Raw genomic sequence first — 22,721 nt, 5'->3', positions numbered from 1 at the left:
TCTAATACAAAGACTGACTAAATAGCACAATGGAAGTAACAGTACTGCAATATAAATGCTCAGTTCAGTTCCTTGCAAGAATAAGTGCTCTCTTCCCCATTGCACCTCTATTTGGAATGGCTAGCTGCTCCCATGTACCAGGCAAACAAACAAGACCTGTTCTCACATATTTGATTTTCATTTCAGCAGTTCTCATAGGAAAGTGGCTCTGGGTTCTGCTGGAACTCTACAGCTGTGCTGAAATCCAGAAGTAAGGAGACACTGGCCATTCCATTACAGGTTTCTGAAGTGTAACTGATCTTGGGAAATGGATGGTCTGGGCTACAGAGAAGCTCCAATTTCCACCACATTTTATCTTAAGTATTTAAATAAAGCAATAACCACCTAAGGGCAAATTTAGTTTTATTCCCCTTGATATTTTATACTGTGTTATATTTATACATAGTGGTGTTTTGGTTGTGGCTAGAGCTTTCCTATTTACCATAAATGGATGGACGGAAGGAATGAGTGATGGAATGAGTGATACAATGTGTGATTCATGGGTGCAACACCCAAAGGCAAAATACACTCCTAACAGTGATGGCATTGGTACCTTTCTAATACTGTCACGTTTTAGTACACTGCCCAGAATGCCTATCAGACTATTTCATTTTCTCGATTGCTAAAACAATACAATTAATTATTTCATCTTAAGCTCTGCCTCAAATCTCCACTTGAAATGATAAAGTGGTGGTTTACCTTTAAAGTAACATTTAGTATAATGTAGAAATCAATATTCTAAAGAAATTTATAATTAACCTTCCCTGTTTACTTATTGTTTTGCTTCATTATTTAGCTTTCTGTTACAAAAACTGACTGGTTAACCTAGTAAGAGCAAGTTAGATGAAGGAGAGGGCCCAAATAGAGAAAAGTATTGTATGTTACAATAAAGGTGGCCATACACCTAGCAGTTACAATCTTTCCTGTGACCATTGGCGGGGGCCATATTGGTGCATGTATGGCCGGCTTAACTTGTAGCCTCAGAAAACAATACTTTTTTGGCTGCTGGGGTGAGTGACACCCATTTGAAAGATGAAAGGAGGCAGAAGGCAAGTAATTTTAAAAAATTAAAAAAAAAAAATTAAAAAGCAATGAAATGATGAAATATATGTATGTATAAATGTATATATATTGATACTAGGATACATTACAGTGTAGAAAACTACACATTGTGGGGACAAGCATTATAACAAATAATTCTAAAATACAGATTTATCAAATGTGAGTTTAGAGCTTAATACATAAAAACTCACCCACATTCTATTTATTCCTATGGGATTTTTAGAAGAATATTTATCAAGGGGTGAAAGTTAGAACTTACCATTTGATAAATACGCTTCTAAAAATCCCATAGGAATGAATAGAATGTGGGTGAGTTTTTATGTATTAAGCTCTAAACTCACATTTTGATAAATCTGTCCCTCATTGCCATGTGGTAAGAGACACAGCAGGAAGGAGGTCCCTGCCCGTAGAGCTTACAATCTACCTATATTCTGTAAAGCTTTTCCAAGGTATGGGGTATTTATATGATATGGATCATTTAGCCACTGGATGGCGCTGTGTAAGATTGTGCAGCACTGTGATGCGCTTCTGCTCGTACTCACAAGGAAGGTTTAAACAAAGCAGATAATTATGGTTCAGTTACAACAGTAAATTTAACAAGGCATTGCATCCATTAAAACATAAATGAAACGTAGCCATTTACTTATAAAAGAGTGGTAGGAGGAACGTATTTTAAAATTAGCCAAAAGAAAAGTAAACTACTACCCTCGCATTTCTCGTACGCCAGCATATCTATTATAAGAAAGAAAGTACTGAAAAGCTGACCCAATATCCTGTGCTGGCTCGAGTAAACTTTTTCTGCGCATGCGTTCCTTTCGAAACCACAGTGGGCAAACACGCATGCGTGAAGCTCTGCGCTGAGAAAGCGCCGCCTGTGGCCCTTATTAGCTTTCAGTGACAGGAGCAGCAACAGCAGCACAGCGACAGCCTCCATCACCTGGATACAACACGGGAGGCCTCTCCACTTTGTGTTGTTAAAGCAGTGAGGCCGACAGGTTGAAGATCGCTTTGTTGAAGGTGCCATTACTGTGACCCAGGTTGCATCACCTTTTCATCACCATGGTAGTCTGGGGGCAGTACGTAGGGGGGGCACCCTAATCTCCGCTTCTAGGGGAATCCGCATCCCCTTCAAAAGCCACCGCACCCCCGCCTATACCCAGTAACATGCCTCAGGGAAGCGCACAGAGCTGGCAGCAGCAGCCAATGCAAGTGAACCCCAGGAGTGTGATCCTTAGTTGCCGGGAGGTTGACAGGAGAGCGGCCCTCCTTTTCCAGCTGGTGCCCAGCTCTTGACTTTCACCCCCTCTCTTTCCCCTGAGCCTCGTCGCCACCGCTTCATCTACTGCCTCCAGCACCTGAACATGGAGTCCGTGGGCAAGTTTGAGTTCAGCCGGAAGGATCTGATCGGCCATGGAGCCTTTGCTGTTGTTTTTAAAGGCAGACATAAAGAGGTACAGCTCTATATAAACACTACATTGCTGTATATTTACTTATACCAGCTGCGATCCTCCAGCCCTCTCTTAGCCATTGGCTGCTGATGGGCGCAGGTTGGACTGACGTTCTGTGCTCAGACACTTACTGAGAGATGGGACCTGTTGGCTGTGTTTAAGAGTAGCTAGAAAATGTAAATATTACATGGATATTCATTGAGTAATCGATGTGCAGCCCAATCGTGTGATTTGTTAGAGTGAGAGATCTCTTTGCTCCGTAAAAAGACCCCATTGGGCTTGTGTTGTTGTAATTGCAGTGTTTGTCTATCCTGTTTATCCCTTTCTGCTCTGTGGTTCTGGTCTGTTTATCAGCTGACGTCTGACATTGTTTCTGAGTCAGAACCAGAAGTAGAGTCCATATAAATAAACAGACAGACTGCTTTCATTAGTAATTATATTAACAAAGAACTTCAAAATCATTGTCATGTTTCTTGGAAAGTTAAGAGATGTGATTTAGTCCAATCTGATTCCTACAAGGTGCCTTGTAAAGCATAATTGACACTCAGGCAGCATCAAAGTTGCAATATGACTTGGGCTACTTCTTCCAGTACTTGCTTTATAGTGTGACTGGAGCTATAGAATTTTTATGCAGACAGATTGGTAGTAAAGGGATGAGAGAATGTTTCAGCAGAAGGTCTAATGAAAAGAAGAGTCTAAATGCAAGTTAGCCAGAAGACTGCAAACAGTGGGAATGTTTATTTGGCTAATAACAGCACATGATGTAGTCAGCATGGGACACAGCACTGCAATTTAATAGGTACATCCCTTCTATAAAACAGGTTGCACTGCTAAGATTAGACCTATTCTTGGAATCTTCACCTTGGCTAGAAATAAAAATATCTTGTTTTGGCACAGTGCTGTTAATGCCACTGTTCATTCTCCCCCATGAGCACTAGTTCAGCTTTGTTCTGAATTACATTATGGGGATTGATTAGCACAGGCAGGGGCAAGTCTGGACAAGTGGGATTGTGACACCAAGGGTTTCTCTCAGTAGGATCCTTTCATGTGAAATCGAACCTATTCTGTAGAAGGCATGGGCCCACATGGTGATAACCTCTGTTTTGGTTGTATTTCTCCTCTAGAAACAAGATTTGGAAGTAGCAGTGAAATGCATCAACAAGAAAAATCTGGCAAAATCCCAGACTCTCTTAGGAAAGGAAATCAAAATACTAAAGGTAAATACAGTACCATCTTGAAATGCTGGGGGGGATACATATATCAGATATACAGTTCTTAACTGCCTCTGTTCTTACATAGGAACTTAAACATGAAAATATTGTGGCTCTTTATGATTTTCAGGTAAGCAACCTTTTTTTTGATCTTACAAAGCAATTAATAATGATATAAAGATGTTCGAGATGAGGGATCCTGGGGTCTAGCTTGCTGTTGGGAGATGGGACTTATAGTAGTTGTGTGATGTTCTTCCAACATATGGTACCTGATTATTTGTCATGTGGTTGTTAGTTGTGTAACCTGCCTAGACATCTACGATTCGATGGAAACAGTCCTTGTGTATAGACCTCCCCATCGTCTGATCCCTTTTTCCAGCAGCGCTCTTCCCTGTCACGTGGGCTTGCTCCTTGTTTGTTGACATTGCTTTTGCTGCGTCCTCATTGGCTCCTGTTTGTATCGCGTCACGGGATTCTGAGAAAACCCTGCCCACTTGTCATTCGCCTCACGGCGTAGGTTTCAGACTGCCGGGGCTTGTAGTACGCGGTCTTTGTTTCGTGCCTTCTATTGAGGCAATGGGGACTACAACTCCCAGATGTACCCGCGGGTGTTGTAAACAAACGCTTGCTTGTGTTGGCAGCCTTCCAAGTTTGTTCTCTAGATGTCGGTTGAACTCGTGTGCAGTTTGTCCCAGAGATTCCAAGAGGGGAAAGAAAAGAACTGCAAAGTCATATGTGAGGCTCAATAACAAATCTGTGCTTGAATGGGCCTAATGCAGTGGTGTCGCACAATACAGCGTGTTCTAATGCAGAGACAGAATGCTGCTATTGTTGCCAATTAGAATCAGTGGAGGGACTACATGTTACTGGGACCCTTAGCAAATGTATTTTAGGCATCCACTATAAGTTGCTCTCTCCTGCTCCCAGTTTAGTTACACAGGGATATATTTCAGCAGTAACCAGTTTCCCTTTTTAAATGGAAGATCTAATAAACTTATATTTAACATCTTAAAGGACATGTAAAGCCTATATTTGCCTACAATGTATATCAGTTGGGCACAGCTCCCCCACCCAAATGGCATCATTTGTACTGCATATATCCCCTCAGTTTGCCAGCACCATCACATTTTCCTAAAGTAAATAGCAGCTTTCACTTGGTGGCCATTTTTCCTCTGATACATAATACATTTAAATCTGCAAAGAGCATACACACACACACACACACACACAGACCCTTATTCAGCATACATTTCATCAAGAATACTGACTCACACAAGCGGAACTGTCTCTGATAAAAGTTCTGCTTTGTTTGATCTGAGCTCAGGAGAGGAGGTTGGGAGAAAAACATTGAAGCAGACTGCTAGAGCTGAGTTTCTAACCAGCAATGCCATCTCTTCACTGGCTGCTAGACTGGAGGGGGTTTTTAGTAATCTGAGTTTAGAATAACTGAGCATGTCTGACAAGCCAGGAATCAAAGCAATTTCCCGAGGGGGGTACCGAGTGGGTTACAGGAGGAGAAGGAAATCTAAGTGATTAAGGAGATGTTGCAGCCTTATTATTAACCTCTGGACAACCAGTGTGGCAGGTATTGGAAGAGTTCAAAGAGGCTGTTTACTGAATGGAACTAATAGAATCCATTTTGAGAGTGTCAGAGGGGATGATCCAGAGAGTCAAGCAATAAACTGATATTTAATGTTTGAATCCCTTTCTTGCCCTAAGGTTATTGCAGTGACTTGTGGAAGTAAATTAACAAATAATTATTTTCAATAATTTACATTAAATGTACACATTTCCCTTATATAAAAGAGCATGTTTGTATGCCTCAGTACGATGTATGCACCTACTAACATACTGTGTTTAAGCTGTCATCTGCACTAAAAACAGTAGTGCACATCAATAAAATTTTTAACTAAAAAATCTATAATTGCCCTATCCTACAAACCATTTATTATTTTGAATGCTGTAGTACAAAATACCTGTTAAAACTTGGCTTCCGGTCATTTGAAGAAAGGCGATACGGCGATGCCGGGGAAAGTATCATGGGAAGCGTCCACTATGCGGAGATCGATTGATCTAGTCTAGCCTTGCTTCTGTATAGGCTAGGCTCGATCAATCGATCACCGCATAGTGGACGCTTCCCTGATACTTCACCTGCATCGCTATATCGCCTTTCTTCAAATGCCCGGAAGCCAAGGTATTTTGTACTACAGCATTCAATATAATAAATGGTTTGTAGGATAGGGCAATTATTGGGGCAGGATAGAATAGATTTTTTAGTGAAAACTTTTTAGTGTTACTTTTCCTTTAAGTGTACACTAAAGGGCCTTTGTTGTTTTAGAAAGATTGTTTTAATTAACTTCATAGATTTCATTTTGCTTATGTGTATGTTTTTGTATCTTTACATTTTGCTGCAAGGGTATGCAATGATCTAGATTTTTAAAGCTAAATATTTTTTCAGTACATACCTGGTAGTTAAGATCAGTTGTTAATGCTTAGGGGCACATTTACTAACCCACGAACGGGCCGAATGTGTCCGATTGCGTTTTTTTCGTAATGATCGGTAATTTTGCGATTTTTTTCGGCGTCTTTACGATTTTTGCGTAAAAACGCGAGTTTTTCGGCGTCTTTACGATTTTTGCGTAAAAACGCGAGTTTTTCGGCGTCTTTACGATTTTTGCGTAAAAACGCGAGTTTTTCGGCGTCTTTACGAAAGTTGCGCAAAGTCGCGATTTTTTCGTAGCGTTAAAACTTGCGCGAAACGTCGCGCCTTTTAAGTTTTAACGCTACGAAAAAGGCGCGACTTTGCGCGCAAGTGTTAACGCTACGAAAAAATCGCGACTTTGCGCAACTTTCGGAAAGACGCCGAAAAACTCGCGTTTTTACGCAAAAATTGTAAAGACGCCGAAAAACTCGCGTTTTTACGCAAAAATCGTAAAGACGCCGAAAAAAATCGCAAAAAATATGAAAAAGTCGCAAAATGTTCGTTTCCAATCGGAATTTTTCCAATTCGGATTCGAAATCGTGTCTTAGTAAATCAGCCCCTTAGTATTATGCAGTGCATTTCCAATTACTCACTTATTTGCACTACAGACAGTTGGTCCTACTGAACTCAGAGCCAGACTTGTAATTAAAGAAATCAACCTTTTCCTAATAATTCCTAGTTTTTCCCAGTACAGGTATAGGACCCGTTATCCAGAATGCTCAGGACCAAGGGTATTCCGGATAAGGGGTCTTTCCGTGTTTTTATTGTTTTTATACTACAGAGAAAAAGGAAATCAATTTAAAATTCTGAATTATTTAATTAAAATGGAGTCTATGGGAAACGGGCTTTCCGTAATTCTGAGCTTTCTGGATAAGGGTTCCTATACCTGTAGTTGTAGTGATTTTTTTAAAGGCCCCTATTTTTGTACAAATACTGACCATCATTTACTAAGACAGGTGTAAATCAGCACCAGTGCAGTAGCCCAGAGCAATGTGTCAGACCTTTGCTCTCCCTGTTGTAAAGACACTAGTCTGATCAAATCTTTTTGCTAGTTTGTTGCAAAGAATTTGGCTGCTTGAAGAAAGCTGTGTTTATCTACAGAGCTACATGTTGATCACCAACCACTCTATGCCATTTATTAAGATCAGGTTGAAAATAACTGCTAGTGGGACACAGCGCTGGCGAAATTATGAAACACTCAAATATAAAGAAAACAGAATACACACAATGAAACAGCATGTGAGTCCCTTGTGACAAGGTGTTCCCTGTACATGACATTTGAACTGTCTTGTTATGTTGCTGTAAGCGTATACAATTCACCAGGCTTTTACAAGCATCCAGGATTTTTCTAAATGACCAGTGCTACATTGTTTTACTGTGTCCTATAAGTATACCCTATTGTACTTCGGACTGTTTACCTTAAATACTGATGAAGAAAGCTGGCAATAAAGGTTCAGGTAAAAGGGTTCATCAGTATTTCCAGGGTCATTATACAGAATAGCAGTGAACTAAAGGTTACTGCCTTATAATGCTATAATCCATCAGTCAGCATTAAGGGCATCTTTTTATTGCCATTGGTTTATGCTTTGTGTTTGATAGTTGATACAGCTAAGGTTTGAAGATACAGACTAGTAAAAAATGACCTGCATTATTCAAAGATAAGGATATGGATGAAAATAAACCTGAAAGTGGAGTGTCCTGGTTGGGGGGGGGGGTGGTTGGCATCATGTTTGCTATCAGAAAAGAGTCCGATAAATAGGTGCTGTGTTTAAAATCTAGTAAATATGGAGAAACAACTGCTTTAGAACTGAACAATTGATCCTGATTTGCCTTAATAAAGGTCAAATGATCATAGAAGGGTCTGATGATGGTATTGGAATTCAAACCATTGCTGAAGTACAGCCTATTCTGATAGCTTTTACTGCTTGCCAGACAGCTGTCTGATATTAGGAGGTATACTTATAATGGTGGTTGACATATTGCAATAATCCATTGTTGATAGCCACATCACACACACACACTCTCTGTACCTAATGCAAGTATCCACAGTTGATTTTGTCAGAATTCCAGCCACACATACAAAAATACCCTCCATGGTTTAATAACCAGCTGACTGACAGTGAACATTACTGGATTGTATATCAAGTGTGGGCTTAAATGCCTTTAACGTCTCATTTATGCTACAGGCAGGCTGATCTGACCTGGCAAACCAAAGATTGCATCTTTGTTCATCTCCATGGTATGTTTCTCAGTGTTTGCCTATTTCCATTCATTCATATTTGTATCTCAGTGAGTTGCTTCAGAAGGCTATAATGGGAAATTGACGATTCCAGTTCTTTAGTTAGACATGATCTGACAGGTGTAGTAAGATTTCTCTGTAGCTTATTAAGGCCTACATGTATATTGCACCACCTAGTTATACATGTATAGGAGTTACCTCAATTGGAATAGTACAGTGACTCAACACTTAACAACTGTAATAAGGAAATGATTTAACATCACAAATACTGCTGGGAAATAATCACCCTGTAATCAGTTATTTACTTCATTTCTTACTCCTGAGTCATTACAGAGATGCTGATTTTGTTGAACAACTTGCTTCTTATAGTTTGTTACCTTAAAAAACTGCTTTTATAGTGACATTTAGTCATATTTTGGCAGTTTTTTTTCCTCAGAGGTCTTTAGGAAATATTGAGTATGTTATCCTTTGCCGAACCAACATATGTGTGTTTTATAAAAGTGTTATTTATATCCTGTGGCACTCTCCTGCCATGGAAGAATATCATTTTAATTATTTTGTTGCTATAACTCTCTGATCTTGCTGCTTTGCTTGTTTCCACACAAATTTTTTTTTCCAAAAAATGAAAATATTCATGGCATGCATGTTATTAGTATAGGACTTGCCCAGGAGCACAGACAGTTTCATCACTATTAACCTAGAACGCTAAGGAAAAGGAACCTTCTTGTTTTTGCGCTCCATTTTAGGACTGTTACTCATATTTGAACTAAACCCTAAACCAAGACTTAAAAACAAATATAGATAGAAATGCTGTATTTTATATACTAAACTTACTGCCCCAACTTAAAGTTTCAGCATCTGTATAACAGTATTTAGGCCTTTAAAGTTGTCACAAGACTCCCAATTTTGGATTTTGTTAGAAGTGTATGTGACACTGCACATGCTCAGTGTGCTCTGGGAAGCTAAGCTTAGGAGTTCTCACAAATCATAAGGCAGAAAATGAGGTTCACATGTCATATAAGCTGATGCTACAGAGCTGATTATTAAATTCTGATGAAATCTGCAGTGGTTTCTGACCTGCCTTGTAATTAGAATCTGAACTAAATTACAAATCAGTCTTGTATTACAACTTTTATATTCTAAATGTACAGTATATAATAGTGTACATCTGAAAGCATTTTCAGAGACACAGATCTTCCTTGCTAAAGGGTTGTTGTTGCCTTGGGCTTGTACAGACTTTCAAAAAATAATGTGCATCATTTCTAGGCTACTTCTTTGTTAAGCTTTAGTTCTCCTTTTATAATAGGAAAGTATTTTTTTGCTTGTCAGGCAGTATGAATACCCTGGTTAATTAATGAATGTGGTGGCCCTAATGTGGATCCATGCTGTTTAGGGTCACTACAGGGTTGTGATTGGTTGTCCACCTCCTACTGTGCTTCTGGCAGGAACTGTTAGGACACGCCCACCCTGCATTTGAAACATGGGCAGGGACAGTGGCAGATCTGTATAAGGAGTGCCTATACATGATACTTTTTTAGCCCAAAGTGAAACCGGCCCAATATATTGTTCATTATTGCCTGTAAAACTGGGTAGATTTTTGGTTATGCTATAAGTCCCTTTTATTCATATTTTTAACCAGTGATTAGTTACCTATGTTAAAAGGGACAGGATCTTTTAATATGATGTACATGTTATCCTCTCAGTGCCTAGAAAGTAAGAACCATTGCTTCTTCCAGCAGAGGGGCATGCTGGGCTACAGACACAACCTGTAGCTTGGGATGAACTGCTTTTAAAACTGTAGTTCCAATATGAATTAAATGAGAGTAATCAGGACATTGGGCCTAAATACTGTTATTTTCAAACTCTTGAGATTGCACAGAATAATTTTTGCAGTTAAGTGCAATCTTCTGTGAGAAGAAGGAGCAAAAGCAAATTTTATTATTTAAATATTCACTCTTGTTTTCTAGCTTGGCTGGTGTATCATAGACATAGTATGATTGGACTTGCATTAATATTTTGTAATATTCAGCTGAGTGGCCCATTAAAATATGGTAAGATCTTGTTGTCATTTGGATTTGCACTGATCCAGTGGATCAGCCCACAACCCAGTTGAAGCAGCTCATGATCAATAACCACTGTTTCATAGGAAAATGGATACACTTCCATGCAATAATGTGTTGGACTATGGTTTAACAAAAAACTGACTCTGACTGTCCTTGGAAATCAGTGACACCTGGCAGCTGCAATAGTGTAGAAAACCACTGTACATAAAGACATGTTTCCATAACCATCAGTGAATAAGCTTAGATGTTAAGATAAGATAAAGGTAATAAATGCCATACTCAGCCAGATGGCTACCTACATGAATATAACAATAAGTGGGGTATTGTGCTAAAGTTTGCTACATATTTAAGCAGTTTAGGTGACCGTTACATAGTGAGTTGGCCCAGAACTATCAGATCTCCCAGTATAAGCAGCTTAAGCAGCTTTCTAACAGGGAGTTGTAAAAATCTAGTTAACTTTTCATCAGTATAGGTCTTTGTATGTGATTATAAGCCAGGTGCAGACTGTATGCCCTGCAGACAAATAACAGTTGACATAGAATGTCGCTGTTTGTATTGTGACAACCTAAAGGCCTTCTAGAATGTCTGGCATTATAGAACATTATGATCCTGTGTATTTGTTGCTTGTCATTGTCACGTAGTTGCACATACCTTGGCTGAGATAAGCGTTATCTGTAAGAATGTATAGGCAACCTCAGCAACCTGTCCAGGATAAAGTTGTGTGTCCCAGCATTACCTTGCTGTGCCTGCCTGCCAGCCTGACCCGATTTGTTTTTCAGAGAGTGGGTTTGTGTGAGGACAAACAACAGCAGCTTTTAGGACTGCTGGATTCATATCACACTGTGGACCCAATTGAGTGGAACAAAATTAGCTGATCCTATTAATTAAAGCCTTTGTGCTATAGCTACTTTCTGTTCTTACCAGCTAGGTTAAAGTACCACTCTGGGCTGGCAGCTTTTCATTTCATAATTGGCTAATTTTATAAAGAAGAGAATCCGCAAACCTCTACATCCTGAGAAATGCCTGCAAACCTGTAAGGGCTCATTTATGAGAGCAAGTGTAGTGTGCATAGTGCCATTTCGGATCCAAGTCACCATGTTATTTGTATGTACAACTTGTATGTATGAAGACCCCAAAGAGTTTTCCCCCAGAATTCCAGGGTAATTGCGGGTGTAAGGGGGAGATGTGCCTGACACAATTGCATCCTGCACTGAAAATGTTTGAAGTCGGAATTGCATCATTATTGTTGATCATCTGCGGATGCTTATTTGAGTGCAAGTATGTTGTGTCATTGATGAATCTCAATCTAGGAACCCTTCCTCCACCTTTAAGGTGGCGGTAGCGCCAGGGTTCCTCAGCATCAAGAGGAGCACTTGCACACTGAACATTTTTAATGTATATTAGAAAGTTGCTTAAAATCACATTTTCTTTCATTATTTAAAAAAAAGTGACATTTCTTCTAAACTAAGATGCTCAACAGGGTGTTGATGACTACTCTTATATTAGTGCCTTGATCTTATCTGCCTCCCACTTAGTTTATAACAAGGTTGAAAATATACGAAAAGAACGGTTGTTGCAGTCACTCACCTATAGTTCCAATATTATCTTAGTGAGTAAGTTAAAGCACCCCTCCTAAAACTGCACCCTAAATGACTTACATGAAGCCCCCTTGCTCCCACAGTTTGCAATAGATGCATGTTGCACTTATAACATTACAGTGTTAATGTAATGATAAAAGAATACAATGCAGGCTTAGTCTTGCTAATGAGAACCAGTTCTGAACAAGGAATCAGATGGTCAGCCTCTATTCACACATCCTGATAATATGATCCAATGGCCGCCCTCCTTTTGTTCACTAGCAGCTTGTGCCTTTGTTTCAGGATCACTGCTAGAAGCGTGTAAGAGCTTTTCAGGTTACAGGTGGCACCAAAGATCATATTATCAGCAGGCACTTGTCTGAAACAAGTAGAAGAATAATGGGCTTTGTTCTTTCTGCTGAGATGTGGCTAAATGGTTTGTAATAAATGTCCTATAGATTTAGTGGAGTCCTTCTTATTTTGTGGCTTAATGCATAATTTACTAACTTACAGTTATCATACACTGTATTGCTATTTCACTGTCGGTAGTTAACAAAAATTTTGGCTTTATGAAAGGAAATGTAATTCTAAGCAACTTTCCAATATACATTTATTGAACATTTTTAGTGGTTATAAATGTGTTTGTAAATGTAACTGCGATTGAAAGCCATGTTTGTCCCTTTCAGTTCTCTGGTTTTGACTTTGAACATGTACGAGTAGTCAGTTCGCTGTCTAGTAATCGGCTGGCTTTCGCTACATTGTTTTAGGAGTCACAACCAGGAGAATATATTATTATTATTATTATTATTAACATTTATTTATAAAGCGCCAACATATTCTGCAGCGCTGTACAATAAGTGGGTTTCATACATTGGACATACAGAATAACATATAAAGCAATCAATAACCGATACAAGAGGTGAAGAGGGCCCTGCCCAAAAGAGCTTACAATCTACAAATATAAACAATTAGATAGACCCTGCTTTCAAGAGCAATTATATTTACAAACTACTGTAAAGTAATTGGAAGAAAGGAAATCAATATATGTTGTAAAGTTGCCTAGAATTAATTTTTTTTTTTTAATTTATAAATGGGCTGGACAACCCGTTTATAAGTAGGAAATGCTTTTCATAGTCAGAAGGGTGATGAAAATTTATATATGCAGGTATATGGTTTTATAGACATTAGAAGTGACTACTTGTTCCCGTTTCAGAACCCCAAATTAAATATTTTCATTTTAAAAGTCACATCTGGATGTTAATTGTCCATACACAAATGAGCGTAGATGGAACAGTAAGAACTCAGTGGGGTATGTTGTGCTTCAGCAATGCTGGATTTAGGTTAGATTTAATTAAAAGACTACATAATCCTAAATGAATTTCCTTTGGTGACAGAACGCAGCCCATGTAGACTTGCTTTTGCTGTTTCTCAGCAGTCATTTGTGCCTTGTGCCCTTTTCACACACTCCTGCTCAGTTAGGGGCCAATAGGTGCGAAATACAAAGGGTTATTGATTCGGGGGTCTTAGTAAGTATAGGTTGGGAGGTCATTGACCCTGGTCTTCCAGCGTCAAATGGTGTCTCTTTGACAGAAAATTCTGTAATATTTTTTTAAATAAACATGACAGTTTTAGCATTTATGTCAGGGATGTTAAGCAGCAACTAAAGGTTGTTGAATAGTGCTGGGAGTTGTTGTGTAGCAATTACTGTGTAGGAGAAACAGTCTGAATACTACACAATGTGATTATCCTGGAATAAACATATTCCATTTATGCTAGTACAGATAATCTTCATATTACCTCAATTACAGGGTCACTTCCCTTTCTGTGGTCTTGCACAAACACTTCTCTATGACTAAAATAAGGTGCGTGGGTTTTTGGTTTTTACCACTGGCACATTAATTAGCCACTCAATTAAAGGATCATTACATAACAAAAACTGTCAGAATGTCAAAGGAAAATGACAGACAGCCTATTGGTAATGTTATCCAGGAGAGTCTTTCCGAGCTCTGCTTCTGTCGCTTTTCATTACCCAGACAGGTCTAGAAGCACTAGCCAAATAACAGGCGAGACTTGGCCTGCTATCTCCCAGCTCTTTTGTCTTTAGTTAAATAGAGGAAAAGCCGGCCTACGTGTCCCTTACATAAACAGATGGCCTGCCTTGGCCTCTTATCTTTAGCAGACAGCTGGCATCAGATCAGCTGTGAAGAGAGGGAGGCACTCCCATGTATATGCTTTCTGCTGTTGCTAGGCAGGATAGCAAGGCTAAGGAACACAAGTCACCCAGCACTTACATGTCTCATATGCACTGACATACACACAAATATATGTTAATATATTTTTAATATATTTGTATCTCAATATAAATAAAAGGGGTTCAAGACCCATAAAACAGTTGGTTCCCATTCTATATTGTTGGTCCAGGCGGTGGAAATGGGGGCCAAAAAGAAGACCACTTACAGTAAGATCAGAGACAATTTTGAAAGCACGAAATATTAACAAAACAGCCTTTTGTATATTTGAGTCCCAGTTTGTGGCCAAGGGCTGTTTGACCAGAGATGGGCATCTGAACCCAAGGAGTCTGAAAACCAGACTTTTTTGATTGTTGTATATTTTAGAACTGTAACTCTATTTCCTGACACCTTTATCACCAAGATGAGACTTGTGCATTAAAGAGATACTGACACCTGTAATTAAACTTTTTTTTAAAATATATCATTACATTGTCTTTGCATGAGCTTTAGAATTTTGCCATAAAAGTATTTGCCCAATGCTTTAACACTTCCTCTCTGATTCCCATTGTTCCTCTATGAGGGGGCTGCCATATTTGTGCAGTAGTAGTCCGATAGCATTAGAAGCTGTAACTGACATGTTTAGAAGGGACAGACAGGTTGGCAAACCAGGTTTAGGTTTAGGGACTTCAAGTAACAATTACTTAAAAAAGCAGCCCTATGAGTAAAAAATGATTAACATGACCTATAGGTAACTTTTCATGTACATTCATATTTTAAAAAGGATTTTTTTCATGCCAGTATCACTTTAATGATAAAATACATAGATGTGGAATGAAAAATAACATCTGTTTGTCAAGCACAGTAATGCTCGCCATTGTTCATTCAGACAAGACTATGAAACTTCAGAGCTTTTGCCAACTGTGCCTTCAGGGCAAGAAAATAAATATCAACCTGCTTTGTTTTTTTGGCAAAGGAAATTTTCCTTGATCAACTTGTCAGTCCTTAGAAAAGAAAAAAAATATTACATATAAGTCTAGATATTTTATAGAGCCTCTTAAAAGTATTCTGCCTTCTATTCTATTATGCAGTTAGAAAAAATGTGTTTATTTCAATCTTCACCTCTGTCACTTTAAATCAGGCAAAGAGCACTTGTTTGGTGAGGCTGCCAGTTTATACAGTACTCATTCATTAAATCATGCACATTGTTGTCAAATACAAATACCAGTATGTTGGAGGCAATCCCTTGCCATCAACTGCCAGCGACCTCATATTTTGAAGCAGCGACAGCTGCTTTGCTGAACAATAAAGGGCATTTGTGCACTGCCTTGAATGCTTTCAGCCTTCCGTTTACCCCCCAAGCACCTGCATGCAAAGTAACATCAGGAATATGTATGAGATCTGAATAGGGAGATAAAACAACTCACAAAAAGCATACATTGAAAAACAAATTTCCCCTTTTTTTCCCCTTTTTTTTCTCTTCCATTTGTAGTGGTGTTTATTTTTTTACTCTGAATGTGTTTTGTTTTGTCATTAATCCACCTATTGCACTTTCAGCAATATTCTTGGTAGCACTTCTGTCACAAATGGAATTGCTTTGCTAACAGGTTATTTGGTGTCAAGGGCCAAATCATATATCTATGGGAATAACCATCAGCTTAAGCAAGGTGCCATCTAGTGACCTCATTATATCAGAGTTCATTGTATAGCTATATAAGAACAAAAAACTGTCTGTCAGGCATGTCATACATCATTCTCCTCCAGTCTATTGCCAAGTCATGTTTTTCAGACATGTGTTAAATAATAATTGAACAATTTCAAAACAATAACATAGCTTTTACTGTATTAAACATGGGAATTCTCTTTCTTATGTATTATAGGGTGCTATAATTAGGGTATAATTAGCATATTCACGGTAATTATGTGAATAATAATTGAACAATTTCAAAACAATAACATCGCTTTTACTGTATTAAACATGGGAATTCTCTTTCTTATGTATTATAGGGTGCTTTCATTAGGGTACAATTAGCATATTCACGGTAATTATAGCAATAACTTCTATAGGTCACAGCAACTGATACATCAATTCCTATATGTCCCTAAATTTGTGCTGTATTGCCGAGCCCTAGGGTCTTGGAAATATTGCTGGAATCTGGGTTCTTTAATAACAGTTATTTTAGATTTCAGACCACAGTAACTGCTACTATGCAGTCTGCTACACTTATAGCATTTAAAGGATCCATTTCACACATACGTTTAGCCCACGTACAGGTGTGGTTCCATCTGGAATCTGAGTTGTGTGATAAGTTATTTTAGATTTCAAACCTCAGACCACAGTAACTGAGCACTACTATGCAATGTGTTTTTATAGAATTTAAATTATCTATGTCACATATACATTTCACTCATGTACAGGTGTGGTTGGGTCCTAATTTGTAGTTATTTTTATGTGTTCAAAATGTGGCTTTAGAATAAGGTAAATTTCACATTTGCTGTCAATAAGGAGCAAAAATTTCTTTCATTATGTAGCCTAATAAAAAGAATAACATGCAAAAATATTCAAATAGCGCCTGCAGTAATGCATTCTGTAAAATTACTTTAGTTACAGATTTTCGTTAATATTTTGTTCTGGTCCATATTTAATAAATGGTAAGCACCTTCTTCTAATTATAATACAGGATATTTTGGTCCAGGGACACATTCTATAATCCTAATGTTTTAGAATATCATTGCCAACTACATACTAAAAGTTTATTGAGAGGTCAACTACCCATTTAATTCCTAAAAAAATGCCATAGGAAGCATTTATTAATGTGCTCTATTAAAAGTTTTAATAACTTTTTCAATCAAGCATTAAAAGCTGCTTTATAGTTGTGACCTGTGCTGGCCTCATGGGAAATCCACATTTGATTATTGAGAAGAGAGATTCTCCCATGTAGCCGTCTGCCTTGTTAGTCCTTAGCTGAAGCATTAGATAAAGAGTATTGAGGCTTCTTTGGAATATTTCATGTGCCAGAGCTTGTTGAATTAACCTTATGTTGCTCTTGAGGCTTTCTTCATAGTCTGAAAGGTTTCTGTCTGGACACATAAGCTGCTGCAATTTATGTGTTGAATAAAGGAAAATGTACTTATGCAGCATTGCCCAACCAGTTTGTAAGCATTATAATAGGTTGTAATTGTATATATGGAATTGCTTATATTCATTTACCTGCATTCTTACATATGCCCTATGTTTACTGTACAGCCCTAACAAATGTGCTGGCCTTATATAAACATTCACTTATGAATGCAACGCAGACGTTTCTAATAGGTTTATATGTGTTCTTGCAGTTTTAACTGGCACAAAAAAGGAAAAGTGACATTTTGTTATATTTTTGTTTCATACAGGAACTGGCAAATTCAGTCTATCTCGTTATGGAGGTAAGTTTATATTTCTTTATTGATATAAGATAGTTAAAGTGACCTGCGACACTGTGCTTATATACAGTCACAGCGCCTTCTGATACCTTGTTTAACCATTTGGTACACAATGATTTAAGTGACATCCGACCACATTAGATCACTGAATGATATTTTAATCTTTAGAGTGTTGCATTTATAAAGTATTCTAGATTGTTATGTTTATTATATTCTTATATTATTTTTCAGTATTGCAATGGCGGAGATTTGGCAGATTACCTTCACAGTAAGTAAAGTATTTATTTTGCACCAAAATTTAAAACATGACAAACTCTTTTGGCACATTAGTATGACCAGGTATAATCAATTAGTTTCTTAAATCCATGATATAAAGCTTGCATTTTTTTCATGGTAGTCTCCCTTTAATATTACATTCTTAATTGTGATTTTAAAATGGCTGTGGTCTTCATTAGACAGAACCATTTTTAAACAACAGTTCAAACTATCCCTGAGTTTCATTATCCTGGAACAGTCATTTTAATGATATACAACATTTATGTTGAAAGAAAATATTACATTATTATGTTGACATAAAACAGAAGACTTGTGAGATTTTGGCTAAAAATGTTTCAATATTGCTACGGATATAAACAAAAGGGTGGCAATGTGACTTCACCTTACCTTTGATACAGAAACATTGCTTTCATTACTTTCCTTCAAGTCATGTGCCATTGAGTACTACTCTCTGTAAATATTAGCTAGATTCCAACTTCTAATAGCACCATCACAGCTTAGATTATCTGTTAGCAAGTCAATTAGAAGCTAAATCAAAGGTATATGAAATTAAAGAAATAATGACAGAACCCTGCAGTAACAGATGCTAGAATACTGCTTTGGGGATTTAAAGACACATACTGTATAAGGTGGTTTGTGCCAGGCTGGCTTGTTCTAGCACGTTGAGCATATGTATATATTTATAACTTAAAATAAGGAGTAATTCTAACACACTGAAGTATTCAGTGGGAGGTGTGGCTTCCTCTTGTTTCATGCAGCAAGATTATAAATAGTAATATCCTTGTTGTAAGACATTGATACACAAGCTTGTCTTGACTTTTTTTTTTCTTCAAATTGTAACTTTGAAAAAAAAAATGTAGTCTTTTTTAAATGGCAAAGATGCACTATCTGATCTAAAATTTCAGAATTTTGCCAAAATTTTTGTTGTGATGTTTAATAAGGGTTAAGGACTGGCTGATGAATGTGATATCCATGTGAGGCAGTGATGAGGCTTGAGAACCACTACAGGCAACAAACAGTTCTTAATAAACACAGACGAGACACAATCTGTTGTTAGCAACAGTCATAACCTTGCCATTTGTGTGTACAAGTGAGCAGTGTATAATAAATATTTATAAACAGAAAGAGTAAGGTTAGGAAACAAGCACTAATGCTGAAATGCTGTGTTTTCTTCTATGAAGAAAATGGTTTATATGGAAAAAGTGCCTCTGACCATGGCTTACACTAAACTGCCCACCCCTTGGTATGAATTAATAAATGTTGTTGATACTGTAATGTTACTGACTTAATATTGGTTAAGATACAATTACTTAACCAACAAATAATAATAATAAAAATACTTGTTGTAATTATCATTAGCACATATTTTTAATGCACCAACATATTCCACAGCACAGTACAATAAATGTTTATACATTGACCACTAACCAATACAAAAGAGGGCCCTTACCGAAACTGATATGATATCATAGTATGTGACATAGTTGTGACTGCTGTGTTCTACCAGTGTGTCTTCTGTTTTTGTCATGCCTTATTAATATTAGGGCTAAGATATATAGATATATAGCTATATAGAGCACATATAGAGCTATATAGAGCACATTTATATTTAAAACACAATGTGCCTTTATTAATTAGCATAGAACTTTATATGACCGTACGCTATCCCCCATATGTAATAAAAGGGAATAGGTTTGCCCAGGTGCAACCAATACGATGTTTGCTTTTAGACAGGTGGCCAGTAAATGATACATGCTGATTGGTTGCTATGGCTTACTGCTCCTGGACAAATTTAGTGCCTTTTATTATATATGGGGATAGTGTATTGTCATATAAAGTTCTTAATGCTTAGTTACTTAACACTGAATTTGAGTAATGTGCTGTTGTTTCCTAGAAAGGGTATTGGGACATTACACAGCACTAGGCCTGTGAGTGACCCAAACAGGCAGTTTGTCCTGACCCTGTAAAACAGACAGTGTGCCAAAAGTGATATGGAGAGAAGAGAACTAAACAAACTGCTCCATCCGTGGGAAAATCATTTCATCATCAGTGTCAGTTCAGAGAAATAAACTTCCCAGCACTTAAGTCAACATAATATTCTGGGATCCATTGCATTGCCAGTTAGCTTGTGCTACTGAGAGTGCTTGTCACTGCTTCCTCAGGGGAGCCGCTTTGTGAAGTTCAAATTATTTCACTGTTGTTTAATCCATTTAGCTTATTAGACAGTGGCAGCATTTTGCACACTCACTCAAGTATGTGCCAGAGTATTCAGACATTCTGTCAACCCATTGGCACAGCCATTGTTAATCATGGAAGTGTTGTGCTGGTTCCATATATCAAACTAAATACACATTTAACAACAAATCTAACATTAACCTTGTAATGCACTCTAAACATATATAGACATTGTGACACCCCTAAGGTCTGAAAAACTAGACTTGACAATGTTTACAGAAACGCACTCACCTTGCTGTCATCTTATTTTTGTGTCAGATGGTGCAAGTTGGAATGTGAATGTGTTCCTAAGAACTGTAAAAATAGATTTGTCAATCAGAAAAAAAGATAGCGGTGCACAACATATATCCAAACATGCTTGAGAGTTGATGGCCTCTGCACCACGTGTAATTAGCAAGGATTATCTCTGTGTTTTGTATTGGTCAGCAAGACACAAGTTTTATGTGAATGAGATTGCTAATTTGCCAGTGGGATAAGGATTCTCGCATGTCTTAATCCAAAGACAAAATACTTGCCAAAAAATTTGAAAGGGCTTTTATAGGGATAGCCTATAGCCGCCACACAAAGCATCTCTACTAGTGGACCATTTAATGAAAAATATCCCTTCCGTTGGTGAAAAATACACTTAAACGCAACTTTTGTCACCCTATTAATAATGTCATCAATTTCACAATTATACAGGTGAGAGACAGCGTTATTAAGAAGTGTTTAAAAGTGGACTGTTACAGCCTACTACTGATGCTGTTCCATTTATAATAGTAAACCAATCCCCACCAGACCACCAGCAGATCTAGTTACCAACACTAGGGTTTATTCACAAGCTACACTGCATATATTCCATCCCTAGGTATTTCACTGCCAGCTTCATTAGGTGAATAAATAAACAAGGCACCAGCTAATGCTGGGTGCATAATATAGGCCTCAGTGCAAGTCCCTAAGACACTCCACAGGCACCTAGGCACCTCACTGAGCACTTGGAAGCCTTTAGTTACCAGTGCTAGCAAGTATAATGTGTCCTGTGGGATATGTAATGAATGATGCCCCTCATGTTTTGTTCATAAACAAGCCCCAAGGTCTTTTGGGATTACAAAGTTGAAACTGAATATTAGCAGAGTTTTTCACTAAAAAGACTGTTCATTAACAAGATTTGTTAAACCTTTCTCTTATGCTTCATGTAATTCTGATGAATAAAACTGAGCTGATGGCTCAAACCACATTTTTGATTTTCCTTTCTACTTTAATCTCAAGCAGTTCCCACGCCTGCTGGGGAGGAAAGCCTTCCATTTCCTGTGTTGATGCAACAAAACATCTCTTTTCACAAGCAAGGCCACTTATAGATCACAGTACCAGCTAGAATTACCACATTCTCTTAATTATCACAAGCTGCAGAACTGTAAAATACCTGGGCTGCCCAGTTGGATGTCCAGATGATCAGGCTAGAGTACCCAGAATAGCTGGATTACTAAAATTATCGTTATGAGCAATTGGAAACCAGCAATACCACAGAAAGCAGTTTGTCTTTACCCCAGGTTCATGGCACATGGGTGCTTTTCAGTCAGAAATCACCCCCATTTGCCTCCCATTCAGCCTGATAACCATCACTGGAGCATGTTTGTGCCAAAAAGCACCAGGACGGTTGTATAAATCATTCAGAATTTTTCCCAAAAGATTATTATACCAAATCAGATCTGAACCCTATTATGCATATTTAGATGTTAACATAAGCTAAAGAATTGCATCATGTAAAATAATATGCTGCCTTAAGTTATGCAGCACTTAAATTCATATGTCTTTAAGCTCCCATGCTTTGCCATGCTGGAAAGCTCCCCTGATTACCTCTTCAGCCCCAATTTACTTGAATAGTATTCACTGGGCCTGCGCAGACATGAGCTACAGAATGATTGTGTTCTAGCCCAGCATATCGTATTCAAATGAATGAGGGTAGTGAAGGTGATCACAGATGATTTTCAGCCTGTTAAAATATGTATGGCTGAAAAACTAACCCATGTGACAGTAGCCTGAGGTTAAACATAAGATTCAACTCAATCCCAATCCTGAGAAAAGTGCTTGAACGTGCTACAAATTCAAAAACTCCTCTATACTGTAATGTACGTGATAAAATCAGATGATTTCTTTTTTAATGCATCTGTATCTGACACATTACAAAGGGAAGCAAAGGGCGATCCAACTGTGATGAAAACAGAGCATGTCAGCAGTGTTCTATTGGTTGGCAAATGTTTCATGAAGCTTATCAGAATGTTCATATTAAATACATTAATATACGACATGTGCAGCTTTATTTGATTTTTTAGGATGCATTCTGTCTTACAAAAGCTCTTGTGTACTTGAGACTATTCAGAGAAAGGACAGAGTAGTGCCTTTGAGTTTTTGTTGGCTGGCAGTTTTTCAGAAAAATTTGGATTTAGTTAAAGTCCATTAAA

General features: G+C 37.9%; 1 protein-coding gene across 5 annotated transcripts in view; it reads left to right on the top strand.

Moving 5' to 3' along the window:
• Positions 1-1,926: 1,926 nt before the first annotated feature.
• ulk1 (unc-51 like autophagy activating kinase 1) overlaps positions 1,927-22,721 on the top strand; it is a 53,016-nt gene continuing 32,221 nt past the window's right edge. For 2 of the 5 annotated variants that reach the window (XM_012968990.3, XM_012968934.3), the window contains exons 1-5: positions 1,927-2,552; positions 3,674-3,766; positions 3,849-3,890; positions 17,740-17,772; positions 18,001-18,037. In XM_012968990.3, coding sequence (XP_012824444.2) covers positions 2,463-2,552; positions 3,674-3,766; positions 3,849-3,890; positions 17,740-17,772; positions 18,001-18,037 — 295 coding nt within the window. In that variant the 5' untranslated portion in view covers positions 1,927-2,462. 5 annotated transcript variants of the gene reach the window in all.

Source organism: Xenopus tropicalis, chromosome 1 (genome assembly GCF_000004195.4).
Source record: "Xenopus tropicalis strain Nigerian chromosome 1, UCB_Xtro_10.0, whole genome shotgun sequence".
NCBI lineage: Eukaryota > Metazoa > Chordata > Amphibia > Anura > Pipidae > Xenopus > Xenopus tropicalis.
This window is presented reverse-complemented; position numbering and strand designations above follow the sequence as displayed.